Here is a 19,573-nt window from a genome sequence, read left to right as displayed (position 1 = left end):
GGCCCCTTTATCTAGTCTTTTTTCACAGGCCCTTTACATAGTCATTCCCTATCTCTCTTGGCAGAGAGCCCCACTTCAGGTCTCGCCTTATTCTGTGGTCTCTCTTTTTCTCAGGGAAAGCTGTTCCTTACGTTCTCTGGCACTCTGCCCCATTGTATCTACAATTGCTAGGCACCCTCTGGGGTCTACATCCCCCAGAAATCCATTGTTCTGTGCTGAACCAAGACCAGGCCATGCTGGACCTAAAGTCACCCACATAGGGCCAATGTACACTTTACTAATATCCAACTCTGCAGGACATGTTTTCAGAAAAACTGATTCCGGGAGTGGGGGTGTGGGTGGCGGACAGCAGTCAGAGCTGAGAGTATCCCTTTAACTATATTTAATGAAAGTTATTAATAGATTCGGCTGCAATGAAAGCCGTGTCAGGAATCAGGGCCTGCAGCAGAGCCAGTCTTCGGGCAACCAATGAGCACAGCTGGTCTGTAACAGCTTGGCTACGCTGCCTGATTTGTTGGAAGAGACAGCAGACCAGCTCTTAGGCACAGTAGCAGCAGTGCAGTTGGCTGCTCAAAGTCTTTGCCCATGGCTGTGATAACTCCAGCCTTGGTCCAGCCATGCTTCAGGCCAGATAACCTGGCCTCTGACGCCAGCTCTGACTCTATCACTCTCAGGGGCATCTAGCCTGAGGGCACTTCTACATGGTAAGAAAAGACTCACGGATGGGCCGGGTCAACTGGCTCAGGCTGCAGGGCTAAAAATTACGGCATAGACATTTGGGTTGGGGCTGGAGGATGGGTTCTCAAACCCACCACTCTCATACGGTCTCCGAGCCTGGACTCCAGCCTGAGCCTGAACAGCTAAACTGCAATTTTTTCCCTTGTAGCCTGCCCTCCCTGAACCTGAGTTAATTGACCTGGGTTCTGAGAATCGATGCTGTCGGTTTTTCATTGTAACGTAGATATACCCCCAGACCGCCAGCTCTGATTCTCTGGCCCCTCAGCGCCAGCTGTGATGCTTGGCTCCAGTTCCTGTTTGGGGTTTGCCTCCTGCTTTGACCACTGGGCATGACTCCAACCACTAGGCAAGATTGTTCATGTTCCACTCATGTGAGAAGCAGGAGAATATTAATAATGAGACAAGCTGCTTCTGTTTTACACAGGCTTGCTGCAGGTGTTTTCACATTTACCCAGTTAGTAAAAAATTAAAATTAAAAACATATTTATGCCCAAGATATTTCATGTCCCTTTTCCAAAGGGAGGTGAACAACTAATTTCTAAGTCCGATACATCTGCTCAGATAAAGCTAGTTAACAACGGGTCTGAGAAATAAATGTCCTCCTTCCATTTAATTACACTGCGACTTGCAGGGGGAAAATATCAGCGATTCACATTAATAAATTTAAGGTAGATTTTAAATTGAGAATTCTGTGCAAATGTAACTAAAAGACTTGCTCTGACTCTTTAAGAGGAAATACCATGAGTGAATGCAATTGGTTGCAATTTCCTTCGCTTTCCATCATGGCCTGTAGTTTAAATGTGCAGCATGTTGACATCCGTGGGACTGCAAACGGGCACGCAAAGGCAGAACTGGCCCCATGCAATCCACAAGAGGGCAGCCCTATCATTTGACAGGAGATGGAGAAAGTTACTTCTAGAACACCTTTACTCCACACTGGACTCAGAGGTTCCGTTACACGAGAATTGCTATACTGGATCAGAACAATGGTCCATCCACTCCATCGTGCTGTGCCTGACTGGGGCCAGGATTATATGGCTTGAAGGAAGCTTTAACAAATCTCATCCTATATAAGGCAACAGTGGACATTCTTATTCATATGAATGTCTCACCTCTTTCTGAACCGTGGCCTTGGTAACATCTTGTGGCAGTGATTTCCACAGGCGAATTATGTGTTGCATTTAAAAAACGGTGACTTAAAAGTTTCACTGTTTCCAAACACCAAGAGCAAAGCCACAAAAATATTACAACCTCAAAAATATAAATTGGCTACAACATAATTTATATTAATTATTTAGCAATTTCTCTGCACTGAAATGGAGGTGAAACTTGAAAAAAGGTAGCAAATGCCCTAGACATACTCCCTGCATGAAACTGAAAGGTTCAGCATTTGAATGCCAGTCTCCCCACATAGTCATGTTCGAGCTATCCATCCAGCACTTTTTGGTGCTTTGCATGTGTGTACGTCCACCACCTCCAGGCAGTCTTGACAGCGCACAGCGCAGCACCAGTGGAATTTACATTCGCATTTTGTCATCTGGCTGATCCGTGAAGTGTCATAACCTCTTCCACAGCACATCACCTCACAGCTGTCCATACCGCGGGAGGTTTGGTTACAAATCCGGCCACCTGTCCCGAGGGAGCCTAGAATGGAAATGCATTAAACGTCAATTGAAAGGACGTGGGGTATTTTCAAGAACGGTAAAAAATATGTGAGAATATGTCAGCAAAACAACCATTAGCCAGGCACTTGAGGCCATTAAAGCAAGATGTGTCTCTCTTTGCAGAATGGGAAGTGGAAAGATAGGCCAATTAATTTCACATTCTCCCTCTTGCTTGTTGAGAGCACCAGGGACAGACTGATTCTCCAGCACCAGACCACTTGCAACTCCATCTCAAGCAACAGAAAGGGCAAATACTATGGAAAATTGCATTCAAATTATAGATAGGGAAGCTTTGGTTTTGCAAAACCTCACTTTGGGTAAGGGGAGGAGGAGGCAGGAACTGAGGCAGTGGTTCTAGATTTGGCTCATTTCTGTTAGTGTTACAGTGTCTTACTTCACCTGTCCCCTGCCTCCCTGCTGTTTTAATTCTACCACCACTCACCCAAGCATATGTACTCCCTCCTGGCCAGGTACCCACCTGCAGCCAGGCACCTACGCTCAACGCTGTGAGAGCCTGGAGACCAGAAGGGAGCCACTGTGTGTGGCTGCTGGGTAAAAGGGGAGAAAAGAAGCCTTACAAAGGAGCTGTGGACTGGCTATGAACAGAAGACCCTAAACAGTGGTGTCTTATCTGTATAGGGAACAAGCAGCAAAGGCAGAAGCAGTTCCTACCAAAACTTCAGCACAGAAGCACCCAGTGCCAGGGGAGCCAGCCAGCAGTACACACTTACTGATGGTGGCACCAGTGGGCTGGCCTCTCAAGCCAAGGCCTGGGACAATTGCTCTGGCCTAAAACATCTGTGGCTATGTCTACACTACAAAGTAAATCAGGACCCAGACTTGAACTCAACCCCAGCCTCCAACTGCACACAAATCTCTCAGACTTGGGCTTGGACCTAGGCTCCTAGGAACCTGACGGGGCGGTGGAGGATTCGAGCCCAAGTCAAGACATGACACAGGGTTTGAGCTGTATTGCTTTTGCAGTGTAGATACAACCCTGATCTCCAACTCAGGCCCGGGAGTCTGCCAAAAGTATCCCACAGTCCCAGGGACCAACTTCCATCGTCTCCTCTATCCCAAAAACTCTCTAATCGACTCCAGGGAAAATGGAAGCCAGCCTCCTTCGTGTAGTGCAGAGGCTCAGTGAGTCAGCATTAGCACTTCCATTGTCTTCTGATTGCCAAGCTGCAACCACACCAGCAGAGAGCCTCCTGTGTTTGCAACGGAGACTGAAGAGAAGAAGGGTTTGCAAAGCACGCTGCTTCATGGTCACAGGAGCACAGCCTCATTTTGGTGAATCTCTGGTGGAAGGCCAGAAAAACAGTGGACAGGAAGAGAATCAGGAATGGCCACACATACTAGCAAATAGCAAAGAAGCTGGCAGCTTTGCAAATTTACCAGACCAGTGACCAATGCAGGAAGAAGATTAAGGCGCTCAAGAGCACCAGAAAATCAGGGACCAGAAACGCACCTTGTGCAACTCACTGACATTATGTTCATTGTATGTGGAGTTTGACTGGGTGCTGGGAACTGTGCTGAGCACGGAGCCAACAGTCACCTGGTCAGCCAGGATGGTGCCCTGCTAGCCCCAGAATCCAGCATAGGGACTGATGGGAGCCAGCAGTAGGCGCTGAGTGAGGACAGTGAAGTGACTCTGTTGGTGAAACTGGTCCCCGAGGAGGCTTTACTACAGGAGCAGCAGCAGCACATCCTGGGACTGTACTCGGAGGAGTTGCTTGATGCCCCCATGAGAAACAGCCTGACATGAAGCCTGCAGCAGACACAGAAGGGGCAGAAGCTGCCCTGGAGCCTAGTAAGTTTCTGGCTTCATTTTAATGTTTATTAATATAGGAATGGGAGGGATTTCCGTTCTCTGAAACAATGCAAACGTTATTAGAAGCCCCTGCTCGCAGAGTGTATCCATTAATGGTGAATTATATGTCAGCGATTGGCTCTCCCTCTGACCTTTCCCCCGCCACATGGAGTTCAAAATGGTAACCAGGAAATGCACAGAGTAAAAATGCCTTGAAAGTTAATTTTTACTGGCTAGGCACAGATTTTTGTTAGGGCCATTCCTGTTTCCTAAAAATAATCACCTTACAGTGCCATGCCTGTAAGTCCGCCACTTTGTAACGAACTGCCTGGGAACAGTGAACTGTGCAAGGAGGAGGTGGAAACATTTTCCATTCACAAATCTAGTCCATTTCAGTTAGCGGTAGTCCAGACGGTCCATAGTGCCCAAGCATCGAAAGCCCCAGAATCAATGAGCCACATCCCACCGCACCCCACAAGCACATTCTCTCTCTTCTGTGCGGCCATGCTAGTCCATAAAGTGTGAACACAAAGCATCCCTGACCTCTGTTGTCTAGGTGCATCCAGCTCCAGCTGTGGTAGCTGCACTCTCTAGCTGAGTGTACCAATTCAGCAGCCCCTCACTGTCACAGGTCCATTCAGGGGGAAATGGCTCCCCTCTGGCTTCACAAAAATGGTGATGAGTACAGCAAGCCCCGGTAACATGGACAGCAATGATGATATTGGCATCGTAATGGGTCTGTAAATATCTCCAATAGGATTTCAATCTGCCAAAAGCAAATTCAATAACAATTCTACACCTGTCGAGAGTGTAATTAAACAGTCTTTTGCCAGGGCCTCTGAAATCAGAGTATGGTTTCATAAGTCAAGGCAAAAGCAGGTGCGCAGGGCCCCCAGAATAACGGTGGGGCCAGAAACTCTGTTTATGACAATGTCATCTGATGGGAATAGTGTCCCAGCCTGTCCAGGAATGTAGACTCCCGATCAGCGAAAAACCTTAGGATCGGGAACATTTCCTCTACATTCCTCTACAGTCCACATTGACATTCATAACTCTGCCTTAGCGGTCCACTAGTGCCTGCAAAACAATGGAGTAGTGCCCTTTGCGCTTTATGTACTCATGTGCTCCTTGAGGAGGGCAAACTATGGGCATGTGCATCAGTGGCCCTGGGGCAGTGTAGAAACCCCATTCGCTCAAAGCCAGCAATTACTTCAGGAATATTCTTTTATGCTCACAACCTAGGGGCAAAGCACACACCCGATTGTCTCAAAACATCCACCACTTTACCCACAGTCAACTTTCCAATACCAAACTGGTTGGCAACAGACCTGTAGCAGTCTGGGGTAGCAGCTTCCAGACAATGGTAACAACCCACTTCTGGACTGGCTTGGGTGCCCTCAGAGAGGATTGGGAAAAGCTGCTCACAAAGCTCCAGAAATGTAGCTTTCTTCATGCAAACAGTTTGGAGCCACTTCTGCTCATCCCAAGTGCACATGATTATGTGATCTCACCAGTCTGTGCTTGTGGCCCTGATCCAGAAGTTCATAGGGGACATCAGCGGCTGTACCAAGTGTCACAAGCAGCATCGAGTTTGCCTGTAGCTGGGAGCACAGAGACCAAAATGACTGCTTGGCAGGATGCGTTGGCGGTCAGTTCAAACTCCCTGTAACATGCAGGGGACAGTCAAGTTTTCCCACAGTGCATCAAGGTCAAAGGCCACATTTCAGGCAGGCACTAGGGAGTCTTGGATATGGTTGGTTTGACTCAGGTCTACAAGTTGCACTGTGGACGCTAGTGCCCCAGGTTCAAGCCTGGGATAGAAAGCCTGTATAAAGTGCTCTGAAATCTCCTGAGAATAAATTCAATATAAACACAAACAACTCTTCTTACCCGTCCTCAACATGGGTTAAAGTGGGACCTTCCTTTCCACTTCCAGGCTTTTTAAGAAGCATAGGAAGGCACTGGAGACATTTTACAGTTCTATGAAACATGAAAATGCCTCTTGCAAGACTCAGAGAGCCTCTTTCATTCCCCCAATGGTGAGAATAGGCTGGATTCACTTTAGAGCTCTAGAATTTTCCCACAGTGCACCCTGGTCAAAGGGCTAGTGGCTACATTTCAGCTGGATGTTGTAATACTCTCTATTTTCTAATTTTTCCAGGGTTAACCTGAAAAATTTTTTTCATTTGTTGAACTGAACGGAAATGTTTTGTTTTAGGTCAGATTGACATTAAATTGTATGTGTCTGAGCTGCCGGGCTGCCTCCTGCCCCCAATCTCTCCTACGGGCTGGGTTCCCATGAAGCATCACAACCTTCCCTCTGGCCAGGCCTCCACAATGCATGATGGGAGTCCCGTGAGTAGGCGAGAGCAGCCATTTTTACTTAGCTCTCAGCAGGACATTTTCCTGTCTCTGGAACAAAACTCTAAGTTGGTCTGTCCTCCCAGAAAATGTGCAGATGATCACTACTGTGTCCTAGGCATATTATGGGATTCTGGGCATGTTCAAGTGTATAGGATGATCACTTCACACCTAGTGGCTGAATAAACACAATACTGTTTCTTGTCTCTGCTCAGGCAGAAGCCTTGTATGGACAAGCCTGTGGCCAATATGATTAATGCCTGGTATTAAGAATTTGTTTTGAATTCCTCCTTGCCACTCCACATACACTTAACCTGATTCCTGTTATATCCCCTCTCATCTGTTCTATTCCTTGCTTTGTGTACTGTTTTAACTTTCTGATGGGAAGTAAGTCTTGCCCATGGACTGCAGCATGTCTAGAACACTAATCTATAACAACCATGATTTGGATTGAGTTTCCAGTTGCTTTGTGCTCTGTTTGCTGTATGTGATTTGTGTGAAACAAGCCGGAAACAGTGTGAAACAGTCACACAGCTGTCAGCCAGGTATTATTCTTTCAATGGGAACAAGCAAAGCAACTGTTCACCTTGATTTGTCTCTTGAACTTGACTAAAGAAAGGGTTGTGTTGGTAGTTTCCTTGATACAGAAGGAAGACCTCAGATGAGTCCTTACATAAGGTCAGGGCCTATTCATTAGGAATTGCTGTGATCAGATGCAGGCACTTTCTTGGAAGGGGACAACAATATTCTTTATCTTAGATATAGGTTCATTTCGAACTTGAAAGGTTTTGTCTGATTTCCAGATGCTTGGAGCAATGACACAGGCAGCTAAAGGCAGCTTTTAACAAAATACCAGGGATGAAATCCTGATCCCACTGACCTCACTGGAAGTTTTGCTGTTGATTTCAATGGGGGCAGGATTTTACCCCAGGACAGATAGAATCATGAAATCATGGGGTAGAAGGTATTGTAAGGGTCATCTAGTCTAACCCCCCTTCCAAGATGTAGGATATTTTGTGTTTAAACCATCTAAGACAGATGGCTATCCAGACTCCCTTTGAAAATCTCTAATGAAGAGAGCAACTTTTCTCCATCTTTTTTATGGCAGCCTTTCATGTATTTGAAGACTGTTTTCATGTCTCCCATCAACTCCCTTTTATCCAAACATACCCAGTTCCTTCAGCCTTTGCTCATATGGCTTGCATTCCATCCCTTTGATCATGTTTGTCGCTTGCCTCTGGATCCTTTGGTCACATTGGTAACCAAAATTGGACACAGTACTTCAGCTGAGGCTAACCAGCACCGAGTAGAGTGGTAGAATCATAGAATCGTAGGACTGGAAAGGACATCGAGAGGTCATCTAATCCAGTCTCCTGCACTCATGGCAGGACTAAGTATTATCTAGACCATCCCTTTGTCTAATCTGCTTTTAAAAATCTCCAATGGTGGAGAGTCCACAACCTCCCTAGGCAATTCCAGTGCTTAACCATCCTGAGTGTTAGGAAATTTTTCCTAATGTCCAACCTAAACCACCCAATCTGCAATTTAAGCCCATTGCTTCTTGTCCTAGCCTCAAAGGTTAAGGAGAACATTTTTTCTTCCTCCTCCTTGTAAAGTACCTTTGATGTACTTGAAAACTGTTATCATGTCCCCTCTCAGCCTTCTCTTCTCCAGACAAAACAAACCCAATTTTTCCAATTTCCCCTCATAGGTCATGTTTTCTAGCCTTTAATCATTTTTGTTGCTCTTCTCTGGACTTTCTCCAAATTGTCCACATATTTCCTGAAATATAGTGCCCAGAACTGGTCACAATACTTGAGGCCTAATTAACACAGAGTAGAGTGGAAGAATTACTTCTCGTATCTTGTTTACAACACGCCTGCTAATACAGCTGAGAATGATGTTTGATTTTTTTTGCAACAGTGTTACACTGATGACTCATATTTAGCTTGTGATACACAATGACCCCCAGATCCCTTTCTGCAATACTCCTTCCTAGGCAGTCATTTCCCATTTTGTATGAGTGTAACTGATTGTTCCTCCTTAAGTGGAGTACTTTGCATTTGGCCTTATTGAATTTAGTACTTCTGCCATTTCCACTTTTTCTGTTATTGTTTTCCCCCCTCATTGAGTAACAGGCCTACCCTGTCCTTGGTCTTCCTCTTGCTTTTAAGGTATTTGCAGAACATTTTCTTGTTGCCCTTTTTTATCTCTAGCTAGTGCTATCGCCTCCTGTGACATGCATGCTATGTCTCTGTTAATGCAACCTAAAATTGCATTTGCTTTTTTTGCAACCACATTGCTGAGTCATGTTGAGGTTGTGATCCACCACAACTCCCAGATCCTTCTCAGCAGTGCTGCCTCCAAGCCAGTTATTCCCATTCTGAATTTGTGCATTTAGAACATAACATAAGAACAGCCGTACCGGGTCAGAACAAAGGTCTATCTAGCCCAGTATCCTATCTACTGACAGTGACCAATGCCAGGTGCCCCAGAGGGAGTGGACCTAACAGGCAATGATCAAGTGAGCTCTCTCCTGCCATCCATCTCCATCCTTTGACAAACAGAGGCTAGGGGCACCATTCCTTACCCATCCTGGCTAATAGCCATTAATGGACTTAACCACCATGAATTTATCCAGTTCTCTTTTAAACGCTGTTATAGTCCTAGCCTTCACAACCTCCTCGGGTAAGGAGTTCCACAAGTTGACTGTGCGCTGCATGAAGAAGAACTTCCTTGTATTTGTTTTAAACCTGCTGCCTATTAATTTCATTTGGTGACCCCTAGCTCTTGCATTATGGGAATAAGTAAATAACTTTTCCTTATCCACTTTCTCCACATCACTCATGATTTTATATACCTCTATCATAACCCCCCTTAGTCTCCTCTTTTCCAAGCTGAAGAGTCCTAGCCTTTTTAATTTCTCCTCATATGGGACCCGTTCCAAGCCCCTAATCATTTTAGTTGCCCTTTTCTGAACCTTTTCTAGTGCCAGTATATCTTTTTTTAGATGAGGAGACCACATCTGTATGCAGTATTCGAGATGTGGGGGTACCATCGATTTATATAAGAGCAATAATATATTCTCAGTCTTATTCTCTATCCCCTTTTTAATGATTCCTAACATCCTGTTGGCTTTTTTGACTCGCCTCTGCACACTGCGTGGACATCCACGATGACTCCTAGATCTTTTTCCTGACTTGTTGTAGCTAAATTAGCCCCCATCATGTTGTATGTATAGTTGGGGTTATTTTTTCCAGTGTGCATTACTTTACATTTATCCACATTAAATTTCATTTGCCATTTTGTTGCCCAATCACTTAGTTTTGTGAGATCTTTTTGAAGTTCATCACAGTCTGCTTTGGTCTTAACTATCTTGAGCAGTTTAGTATCATCTGCAAACTTTGCCACCTCACTGTTTACCCCTTTCTCCAGATCATTTATGAATAATTTGAATAGGATTGGTCCGAGGACTGACCCTTGGGGAACACCACTAGTTACCCCTCTCCATTCTGAGAATTTACCATTAATTCCTACCCTTTGTTCCCTGTCTTTTAACCAGTTCTCAATACATGAAAGGACCTTCCCTTTTATCCCATGACAGCTTAATTTACATAAGAGCCTTTGGTGAGGGACCTTGTCAAAGGCTTTCTGGAAATCTATGTACAGTATGTCCACCGGATCCCCCTTGTCCACATGTTTGTTGACCCCTTCAAGGAACTCTAATAGATTAGTAAGACATGATTTCCCTTTACAGAAACCATGTTGACTATTGCTCAACAGTTTATATTTTTCTATGTGTCTGACAATTTTATTCTTAACTATTGTTTCGACTAATTTGCCCGGTACCGACGTTAGACTTACCGGTCTGTAATTGCCGGGATCACCTCTAGAGCCCTTTTAAAATATTGGTGTTACGTTAGCTAACTTCCAGTCATTGGGTACAGAAGCTGATTTAAAGGACAGGTTACAAACCATAGTTAATAGTTCCACAACTTCACATTTGAGTTCTTTCAGAACTCTTGGGTGAATGCCATCTGGTCCTGGTGACTTGTTAATGTTAAGTTTATCAATTAATTCCAAAACCTCCTCTAGTGACAGTTCCTCAGATTTGTCACCTACAAAAGCCGGCTCAGGTTTGGGAATCTCCCTAACATCCTCAGCCGTGAAGACTGAAGCAAAGAATCCATTTAGTTTCTCCGCAATGACTTTATCGTCTTTAAGCGCTCCTTTTGTATCTCGATCATCAAGGGGCCCCACTGGTTGTTTAGCAGGCTTCCTGCTTCTGATGTACTTAAAAAACATTTTGTTATTACCTTTGGAGTTTTTGGCTAGCCATTCTTCAAACTCCTCTTTGGCTTTTCTTATTACATTCTTGCACTTAATTTGGCAGTGTTTATGCTCCTTTCTATTTGCCTCACTAGGATTTGATTTCCACTTTTTAAAGGAAGTCTTTTTTATCTCTCACTGCTTCTTTTACATGGCTGTTAAGCCACGGTGGCTCTTTTTTAGTTCTTTTACTGTGTTTCTTAAATTGGGGTATACATTGAAGTTGGGCCTCTATTATGGTGTCTTTAAAAAGTGCCCAGGCAGCTTGCAGGGATTTCACTTTAGTCACTGTACTTTTTAACTTCTGTTTAACTAACCCCCTCATTTTTGTATAGTTCCCCCTTTTGAAATTAAATGCCACAGTGTTGGTTTTTCTTCCCTAACTGTAGCACCTTACATTTGTTTTTGCTGAATTTCAGTTTGATTGTCTGTGGCTCAGTTCTCCAATTTATCAAGAAACCTCTGAATCTTAGCTCTATCATCCAAAGTGTTGACAACCCTCACCTCCCTCTCTCCCCCCACTTTGTGTTTTCTGCAAATTTGATCAATATGCTCTCTATTCCTACATCCAGGGCTGGCTCCAGGCACCAGCTAAGGAAGCAGGTGCTTGGGGCAGCCAATACAAAGGGGCGGCACTCCGTCCGCTATTGGGGCGGCCCATCCGAGTCTTCAGCGGGAATTCGCCAGCGGGTCCCTCAGTCCCTCTCTTCCACTTTGAGCTGCCGCTGAAGTTCCATCAAGCCCGTATTTCTCCAGCTTACTTATCAGAATGTCATGTGAAAGCCTTGCTGAAGTCCAGGTATATTATGTCCACTGCATTCTCCTATCTACCAAACTAGTCCCCTGTCAAAGAAGAAAAGCAAGCTGGTTTGGCATGATTTGTTCTTCATAAATCCATACTAGCTGCTAGTGATTACTCCTTCATCCTCCAGTTATTCACAACTCAAATGTTTTATACATTGCTCTCCTAGCATACCAGGTATCGAAGTCAGGCTGACAGGTCTATAGTTCCCCAGCTCCTCCTTTTTCCACTTTTTAAAGATGGGCTCTATGTTAGCCCTTCTCCAGTCTCCTGGGACCTCTCCTGTTGGTACGGGAAAAACTCCCGACTCAATTTTGTATTTTTGTATTCTTAAGCTCCATTTTGTGTCTTTGGCTTCTCTCTTGAAGAAGCAGAAATCATTTCACCAACTGAAAGCTGCACGTCACTTACCACTGGACGATGTAGGACACATGACTAGAGCTGAGAGCTCTCTAGGCTGAGCATGCCCAGTGGTGAAAATTGAAGTAGCTACTGAGCATGTGCAGTAGAGGGTGAGAGACAGGTCAGAGCTATCAACCATAATTCTGAGGTAATGGTTCGCACTGAGCATGTGTGAATGGGGTACTTGCTTAAGGATATAGAAGGAAGCCTCAGTTGGACAGTATAAAAGGTCAGCTGCCAGCAGGCAGAAGTGAGTCAGGAGCCAACAAGCAGAGATACTGGAAGAACTGCTGGAGAAGGAGATCAGGGCGTGACCAAGACAACAGAAGAGCAGCTGAAAAGACAGTTTAGATAGAATTTTGAAGAGAGCACTTCTGAAGAAAGCACCTAAAGCAGCAGCCACAACATCAGCAACACTGAAACAAAATAACTAAGGGCTGATAGGCTAGAGGCAGCAGGAAGTGAGCTGCCTCTGCAAAGGGAGAAATGGAGATGACTGGAATAAGTTGATTAAGAAACTACAGTAGTAGCAACATTTGCAACAACACCTCAAAATCAAAGGATATGGTGAGCTTGTCAGGATTTTTTTTTTCCAACTATAAATTTACCATATAGTATAGAATAGATATGTATGCTTGAAATGTGTGTGCGTGTGTGTGATTTGTATATTACCTATGTACAATTTAAAGTATAAGTTAAGAATAGCTATCAGCACTTTGTTGTAAACTGGCCATTTGTAGCAAAGCGTCTCACTTAGAAAAATTTAAACTGTATGCAATTGTAACGTAAATGCTCTTTAACTTGCAATAAGGGATTTGATTCTTATTTAGGGTTTTAGATCATATTGTAGTAGGGATTATTAGTTACCGGTACATTAATTAAAATATATTTTGTTTTGGAAAATACACTGCTTGTGTCAATCACTTTATCGGAAGGTTATATTCATGTCCATCAAGTGTTTCCTTAACTACCCTGGAGACCCATACCCCAGAAAAAGCAGATTAGGGAGGTTATTCTTTATTAAGGTGGGTTATTATAAGGGCACCCCAAAGCCTAAATTTTGGGGTAAAACGGTCATCCATGAGTTTGCAAATATTATTGCCAGTGGCTCTGAGATTTCTTCAGCTAATTCCTCAGGGGAATAGCATCAGGCCCTGATAATTTGAATTCATTCAGATTGGTCAGAAGATCCCTGATGTGTTCTTTACTTATCCCAAGGTGCATCCATTCCCCTTTATTAGCTATGGTAATTTCACTAGTCATCCAGTCACATTATTTTTTACAAGAAGACAAGGAAGGGATAGCTCAGTGGTTTGAGCATGGGCCTGCTAAACCCAAGGTTGTGAGTTCAATCCTTGAGGGGGCCATCTGGGGCAAAAATCAGTACTTGGTCCTGCTAGTGAAGGCAAGGGGCTGGACTCGATGACCTTTCAAGGTCCATTCCAGTTCTAGGAGATAGGATATCTCCATTATTTAAAAAATAAATAAAAGACTAAAGCAAAGTAGGCACTGAGCAGCTCTGCCTTTCTATCATTTTCCATTACCAGCTCACCTTCTCCATTGAGCAGCAGACCCACACTATCCTTGATCTTTCTTTCTTGTCTGACATGTTTGAAGAGCCCTTTCTTGTTGTCTCTAACATTCCTTGCCAGCTGTAACTCACTCTTTGCCTTGGCTTTTCTGATTTTGTCCCTACATGCTTGCGCTATTCCCATGTATACTTCCTTGGTGATGTGCCCCTCCTTCCATTTCCTGTCTGTATCCCTTTTGGGTTTTAGATAGCTAAAAAGTTCCTCGGCCTCCTGTGACTCTTCTTACCTTTCCTCTGTGTCAGAATAGCTTGTTGTTGAGCCTCTGGTATTGCCTCTTTTAGGAACTGCCAGACCCTCTTTCACTCCTTTTCTTCTTATTTGGTCTTTCCATGGGACCTTGCCTACTATTTCTCTGAGTTGGTTGAAATCAGTCTCTCTGAAGGCCAGTGTCCTTGTTTTACTGTTCTCATGTCCTCCTTTCTACAGAATCTTGAATTCTATCAGATCACGATCACTTCCTCCCAAGTTCCCAACCACCTTCGCATTTGCAACTAATTCATCCCCACTGGTCAAAACCAGATCCAAAATGGATGACCCCCTAATTGTTTCCTCAACTTTCTGAATCAGAAAGTTGTCCCCTACACATGCTAAGAATTTTCAAGACATATTAAGTTTTGCTATAATAAGTCTTCCAAAAGATACCACATCAGGGAAGTTAAAATTCCCCATTAATCCTAGCTCATGTGTGTTAGCTAATCTTGTTACCTGCTCGTAGAATGACTCATACACTTCCTCTTCCTGATTTGGTGGTCTTTACTAGATCCCCATCATAACATCACTACTGTTCTTTTCCCTTTCTATCCTCACCCAGAGACTTTCAATAGGTCTGTCACTCACTTCCTCTCAGACCTCGAAGCAAGTGTATACATTCTTGATGTATGCTGCAACACCTCCCCCTTTTCCCCCTACTTATCTTTTTGGAACAAGCTATATCCCTCAATGCTGGTACTTCACTCATGGGAGTTGTCCCACCAAGTCTCTGTAATGCCAATTAGGTCATGATTTTCTTCATATACCGTGACTTCCAGTTCATCCTGCTTGTTTCTCATGCTCCTGCATTTGTATACAGACATCAAAGGTGCTCAGCTTGCAGCAGCCCATCTGGAAGGCTCTTGGCAATTTCACTTGCTACTTGCCAGCAGAAAGATAAATAGATAAAAGGCTTCCAAGAGGGCAGCACGGAGCCAATAAATTCCTTTACAGTTCTGGCAAAAAATAGAATTTTCCCAAATTTTGCCAAAATTCCATTTTCAGAGAAGTGTAAAGGAATTTTTCTGGAATCTGTTTCTGAAAAAAATAAAGTCCTGATTCAGGATGAAATTTTTTCAAAAACATGACATTTGTCACAGGAAGGGATTTGCATTTTTCGGACAACACTAGTTCTTACTGTATGGCAATGTTAACTGGGCTACATTACAAATACACAGTCCTTTCCGAGTGTGTGCAACAAACTCCTCCATGAACTAAGCACCATCACAAACGTCACCAACTTCCACTCCAAGTGCCAGGTGCACTTTTTGACCTGCCTTCTCTAATATAAACACAAAACACTTTGCACATTTTAAAAAACACAAAAACTAAACCCCATCAAAAGAAAACACTACAATGCATACACTGTTCTCCTCCTCAGGAGGGGATCAGAAAGAGAATGAACCAGACATGACAGATGTTAGTTATGTCATTTAGTGCACTACTGACAAGTGCACAAATACTACAGTGATGTGGGCAGTATAAGAACTACATAGACTAGGCTGCACTAGAATGAGTATTTTCTACTTCTCATTTCATGTTAAATGTATACCACAAAATGCTATACACATGGAATATGACTGAGCTCCAATAAAACAGGAATATATGGTAAGTTGTCAAAAGATTCCCCAGAGCTGCCTGGTTTGCTGTTCAAATGTTGCAACTGTCACACCTAGGCATAACATGCAACTACATCTTCAAAATATCCACAGCTTTTAATACTGCTACCTTTATGATGCATATACATCTACCTCTTTCTCTGCCCAGTTTATTTGTGGGGACTAATGTAGGGAGAATTCTGTTGCTGAAGACAATTATTCTCCTGTTCCCAAAACCTTGGGGTAAGCAACTAAATTTAAACACTAATTTATAGTATGAGATTTTTTAAACTTCTCTTAATTAGAAAACTTGCCCGTAGTGATGTGACTTGTTAGTTTGAACTGATTTTTTAAATACCAATTTCCATGTATGCAGTGTGGCATATGACAAGAGTTTATTGTAAAAGAATTTAACAACACCATTGAAAGGCGCCTCTGAGTCGGTGTTCAATTCTAACATATTCATACTTCTTATGTTCCCGTCATCTTACTATCTAGACATTCATCTTGTAGATCAGGAGTTCCTGGTAGATGTTTATTTATAACTCATAAGTGTTACAAAATTTGGCACAAAATATAGTCTGTGCTCAGGAGAAACCCAGGACTGCAACAACAAGGATTTTTCAGGCCAGGAATGAGGAGAGTTAAGAGAGAGAGGTGAGGATGAAAAAAACGTACACAGATCTAGTTTGCAATAAACATATATCTGTACACAGCATGTCTATCCCTTACTCTAATGGTCACTAAAATCTGTCACATATTTTCAGAAGTGAGTGAGGAAATCTCTTTTTAACAGTATACAACAGGTAGGCTTGGAAGGATTAGGTTTTTAATCAGTAAATGTCAATTTTACCATACACAAAAAAACAAGAAAAACATTTCCACTGATAATTATTGAAACATACAGCTAGGCAAAGTAAGAAAAGTGCTGCTTGAGAACTGAACAACATTTGCTGTAAGGAGAGGGGAGGGATAGCTCAGTGGTTTGAGCATTGGCCTCTTAAACCCAGAGTTACAAGCTCAATCCTTGAGGGAGCCACTTAGAGACCTGGGGCAAAATTAGTACTTGGTCCTGCATGTGATGTTGACAAATTGTGTATTAACAGCTATGAAACTTTCAGTTTTTGAAAAGCAACTTATATTGTCATTAAATAATTATTGTCCAACCCCCCTATTCTCTGACCCTCCAATAGACTGCAACTGTGAAAATGTTAATCAATAAAAATTGAAAAAAAAATGCATAAAAATAATCAATATTATTCATCAACATTTTTTTTTTAAATCTCATTCTTCCAAGCCTAGGCAGGTGAACATGTGCTGGCACACTGGTGCAGCATTACCAGAGAGAAAACTGGAAGGGTAGCTACCATTTTATTAGCTCTCTATGACCTAGTCCAGTGGTTCTCAACCTGCGGCCCAATTAACACACAGCTGCAGCCCAGCTGTGTGCTAAAGGACGCAACCTGGCCGCACCCAGATCCATGTGGCCAGGTCTGGGGCTGCTGTCCATCCCACACCTGGGGTATCGCTCCTGGCCCCACTCTGTGGAGGGGTCTCTGGGTGGGGGCACTGGGCATAGGGGTCTGTGGTGGGGGTTGGGGGGAGCACTGTGGTTTGCAACCTGTGGCACAGGTATGCGGCCCACAATGATAACTAGGTTGAGAACACTGATCTAGTCTATGCCTGCAGCAGCATGTAGGGTATGCATAGCTACACACTGCAATGAAAGGCCCCGGCAGAAAGGGAACCAGCGGAAAGCCGAAGCCTTTCTCTCATGGGCAACAGGGGAACCGGCTGTTGGGGGAGGCTAGCCCCCAGCCTCTCCCCTCCTACCTGAGGCCCAGCTCCTCCCCCTCTCTTACTCCCCCCCCCAGGAGCCCTGAGCACCCCCACCGCAGCTGCCACACCCCCCCCATCCCTGATCTGGGCTGCTCGAGCACCCCAAGCCCTGGAGCACCAGGCAGCCAGGACGTGCCCCCCGCCCCAGAGCACTGGGAGGGCAGGCAGCAGAGTCCCAGTGCTCCCAGCCCAAGCCCTGGAGCGCCAGGTGGGCATTGCGGTCACAGCCCCCCGAGTGCCGGGGAAGCAGCCTGGTGCAGCCCCAGCCCCAGCTGCTCCAGCCCTAGCCAGCCTGGGCCTCAGAAGAGCAGGAAGTGCAGTAGGAAGCCTGGGGGTGGAGCGTGGGTGGGGCCATGCCAGGCTGTTTGGGGAGGCTCAGCCTCCCCTGGCCTATAGTACCCGCCATCTATGCTTCCCCTGCTTTCTCCCCACTGCCAGAACCTTTCCCCTCTGCCGAGGTCTCTCACCGCAGCAGGGAAAGGCTCCAGCAGCAGGGAGCCAGCGGGACACTGCACTGCTAAGAATAGCCGTGTAGGTCTGGGAGGCACTGTCTGGGTGAGTAAAGAGCCATGTAGGGTATATAGCCTAGATTCAGGTGTGCAGGGCACCCTGCCCTATCTACTCGCCTAAGCAATGCCTCACTATCTGCATTGCTATTATAGCCGTGCTAGCTGGGCATGCAGTTTCTGTACTATATGTGCCACTGCAAGTGAACTTCTGCCCCTATTGAAGTCAGTGGAACTCAGTGAGCCCAGGATTTAACTGTAGGGATTTTAAATGCTTGGATTGGGAGATCTATGTCAAATAGTCACTCAGTGACTGACAGTATGCTGGCAACCAGGGTTACCTGCTTTGGACACACGCCAGAATTGGTTACCCACCACGGGTTACATACTTAAAGTAATAATACAGTATATCAAGCCCAACACCAATAATTTACACCTTGCAGCTGTAATATCTCATTCTGCTTTCAGTCCAATCTTGGTCATAGAAGTCTTTGAAATGTGGTAAATTGCTAATTTGGCTTGGCACAATAATTCTGTGACATATCCAAAGCAATCAGATATGGGTCGATAAACACAGAAGCAACAGCATCTACCACTGTTAGTCCAGAAGATTAACTATCTCTGCAATGCCATCAACTGGCTGTGAAGCTCTTCCAGCTGGTGTAAAGATCAATTTGTCAGTCTGGTCACAAAACGTATACTGTGCAGTTTTCTGATCCAAGTGTGGAGTGCTCCCCACACATTCAAAAATGGTTAGGTAGGGAGTAAAGGTGGATTTAGCACCACTGAACCACCCAGTCCTAGAACTATTTGGGTGCTGGGCCACTTTCCCCATAAACATGAACAGGCTGACCACTGTTTTAATGTAAAATGACCTTCAAAGGAGCCCAGGGACAGATATGGCAGCCCGAGATCCTCCAGGCCTAGGAACAACGTGCCCATGCTGTGACAGGCAGACCAGGTGCTAGCTCATACCAAGGTCCCCAATACCTCAGTGGAATGCTGGCAAATACATATCTGGAATCAGTCTGGCTCCCCTGTGTGTAGTGTGTTAAAATGGGTATGAGAACTAAAGGAATGTGTTTAGATTTTATTGAATGCCTGTCAGTTGCTTCATGCATTAATCTCACTTATAACCTCTGTAGTCCATATTGTAAGGTAATATTTGAGCATTTGTATTGTGAGCCTTTGTGACTATGTAAATCACTAGAGCACAAACCCCAAATTGGTTGTGAGTTCTGTACTTAGCTTTTACCAACCAGTTATCAAGCACAAGTCCTCAGGCACTATAACAGCCTAACCATGGAGTCACAGACGGTCCCCTGGGGTAGGCTGATCTATCTCACCACCCCAAGTGAGTGTACCATTGTGATAGATGTGTCCCTTACATCAAGAATCACAGCAATATTCAGCTTACTCACAGTCCCAAAGGACCAGTCACTTACCCCAGGTCAATTGCACCTTAAATTTCATACCAAAGACCATGCTTGTAGCCAATCCTATAATAAACTATACACAGATTTATTAATAGGGAAAGTAAACAAGAGTTATTTACAAGGTTAAAGCAGATACACATATATGCCCAAATGAGTTACAATCTTAAGTATCAAAAGGTAACAGAAGCTTCTATAATAGGCAAGCTCTACATGACCTATAAGGCTAAGCCAGGCTAAGCACTGG

At 44.4% G+C, this 19,573-nt stretch overlaps 1 protein-coding gene across 1 annotated transcript in view; it reads right to left on the bottom strand.

The window, feature by feature from the left end:
- Positions 1 to 2,152: 2,152 nt before the first annotated feature.
- Positions 2,153 to 19,573, bottom strand: part of WNT2 (Wnt family member 2) — a 40,938-nt gene continuing 23,517 nt past the window's right edge. The window contains exon 5 of the mRNA XM_045032569.1: positions 2,153 to 2,382. Coding sequence (XP_044888504.1) covers positions 2,153 to 2,382 — 230 coding nt within the window. The remainder of the gene's footprint in view (positions 2,383 to 19,573) is intronic.

This window comes from Mauremys mutica, chromosome 1, assembly GCF_020497125.1.
Source record: "Mauremys mutica isolate MM-2020 ecotype Southern chromosome 1, ASM2049712v1, whole genome shotgun sequence".
Taxonomy (NCBI): Eukaryota; Metazoa; Chordata; order Testudines; family Geoemydidae; genus Mauremys; species Mauremys mutica.
Note: the sequence above shows the minus strand (reverse complement) of the source record. Positions and strands in the feature narration are given on the sequence as shown.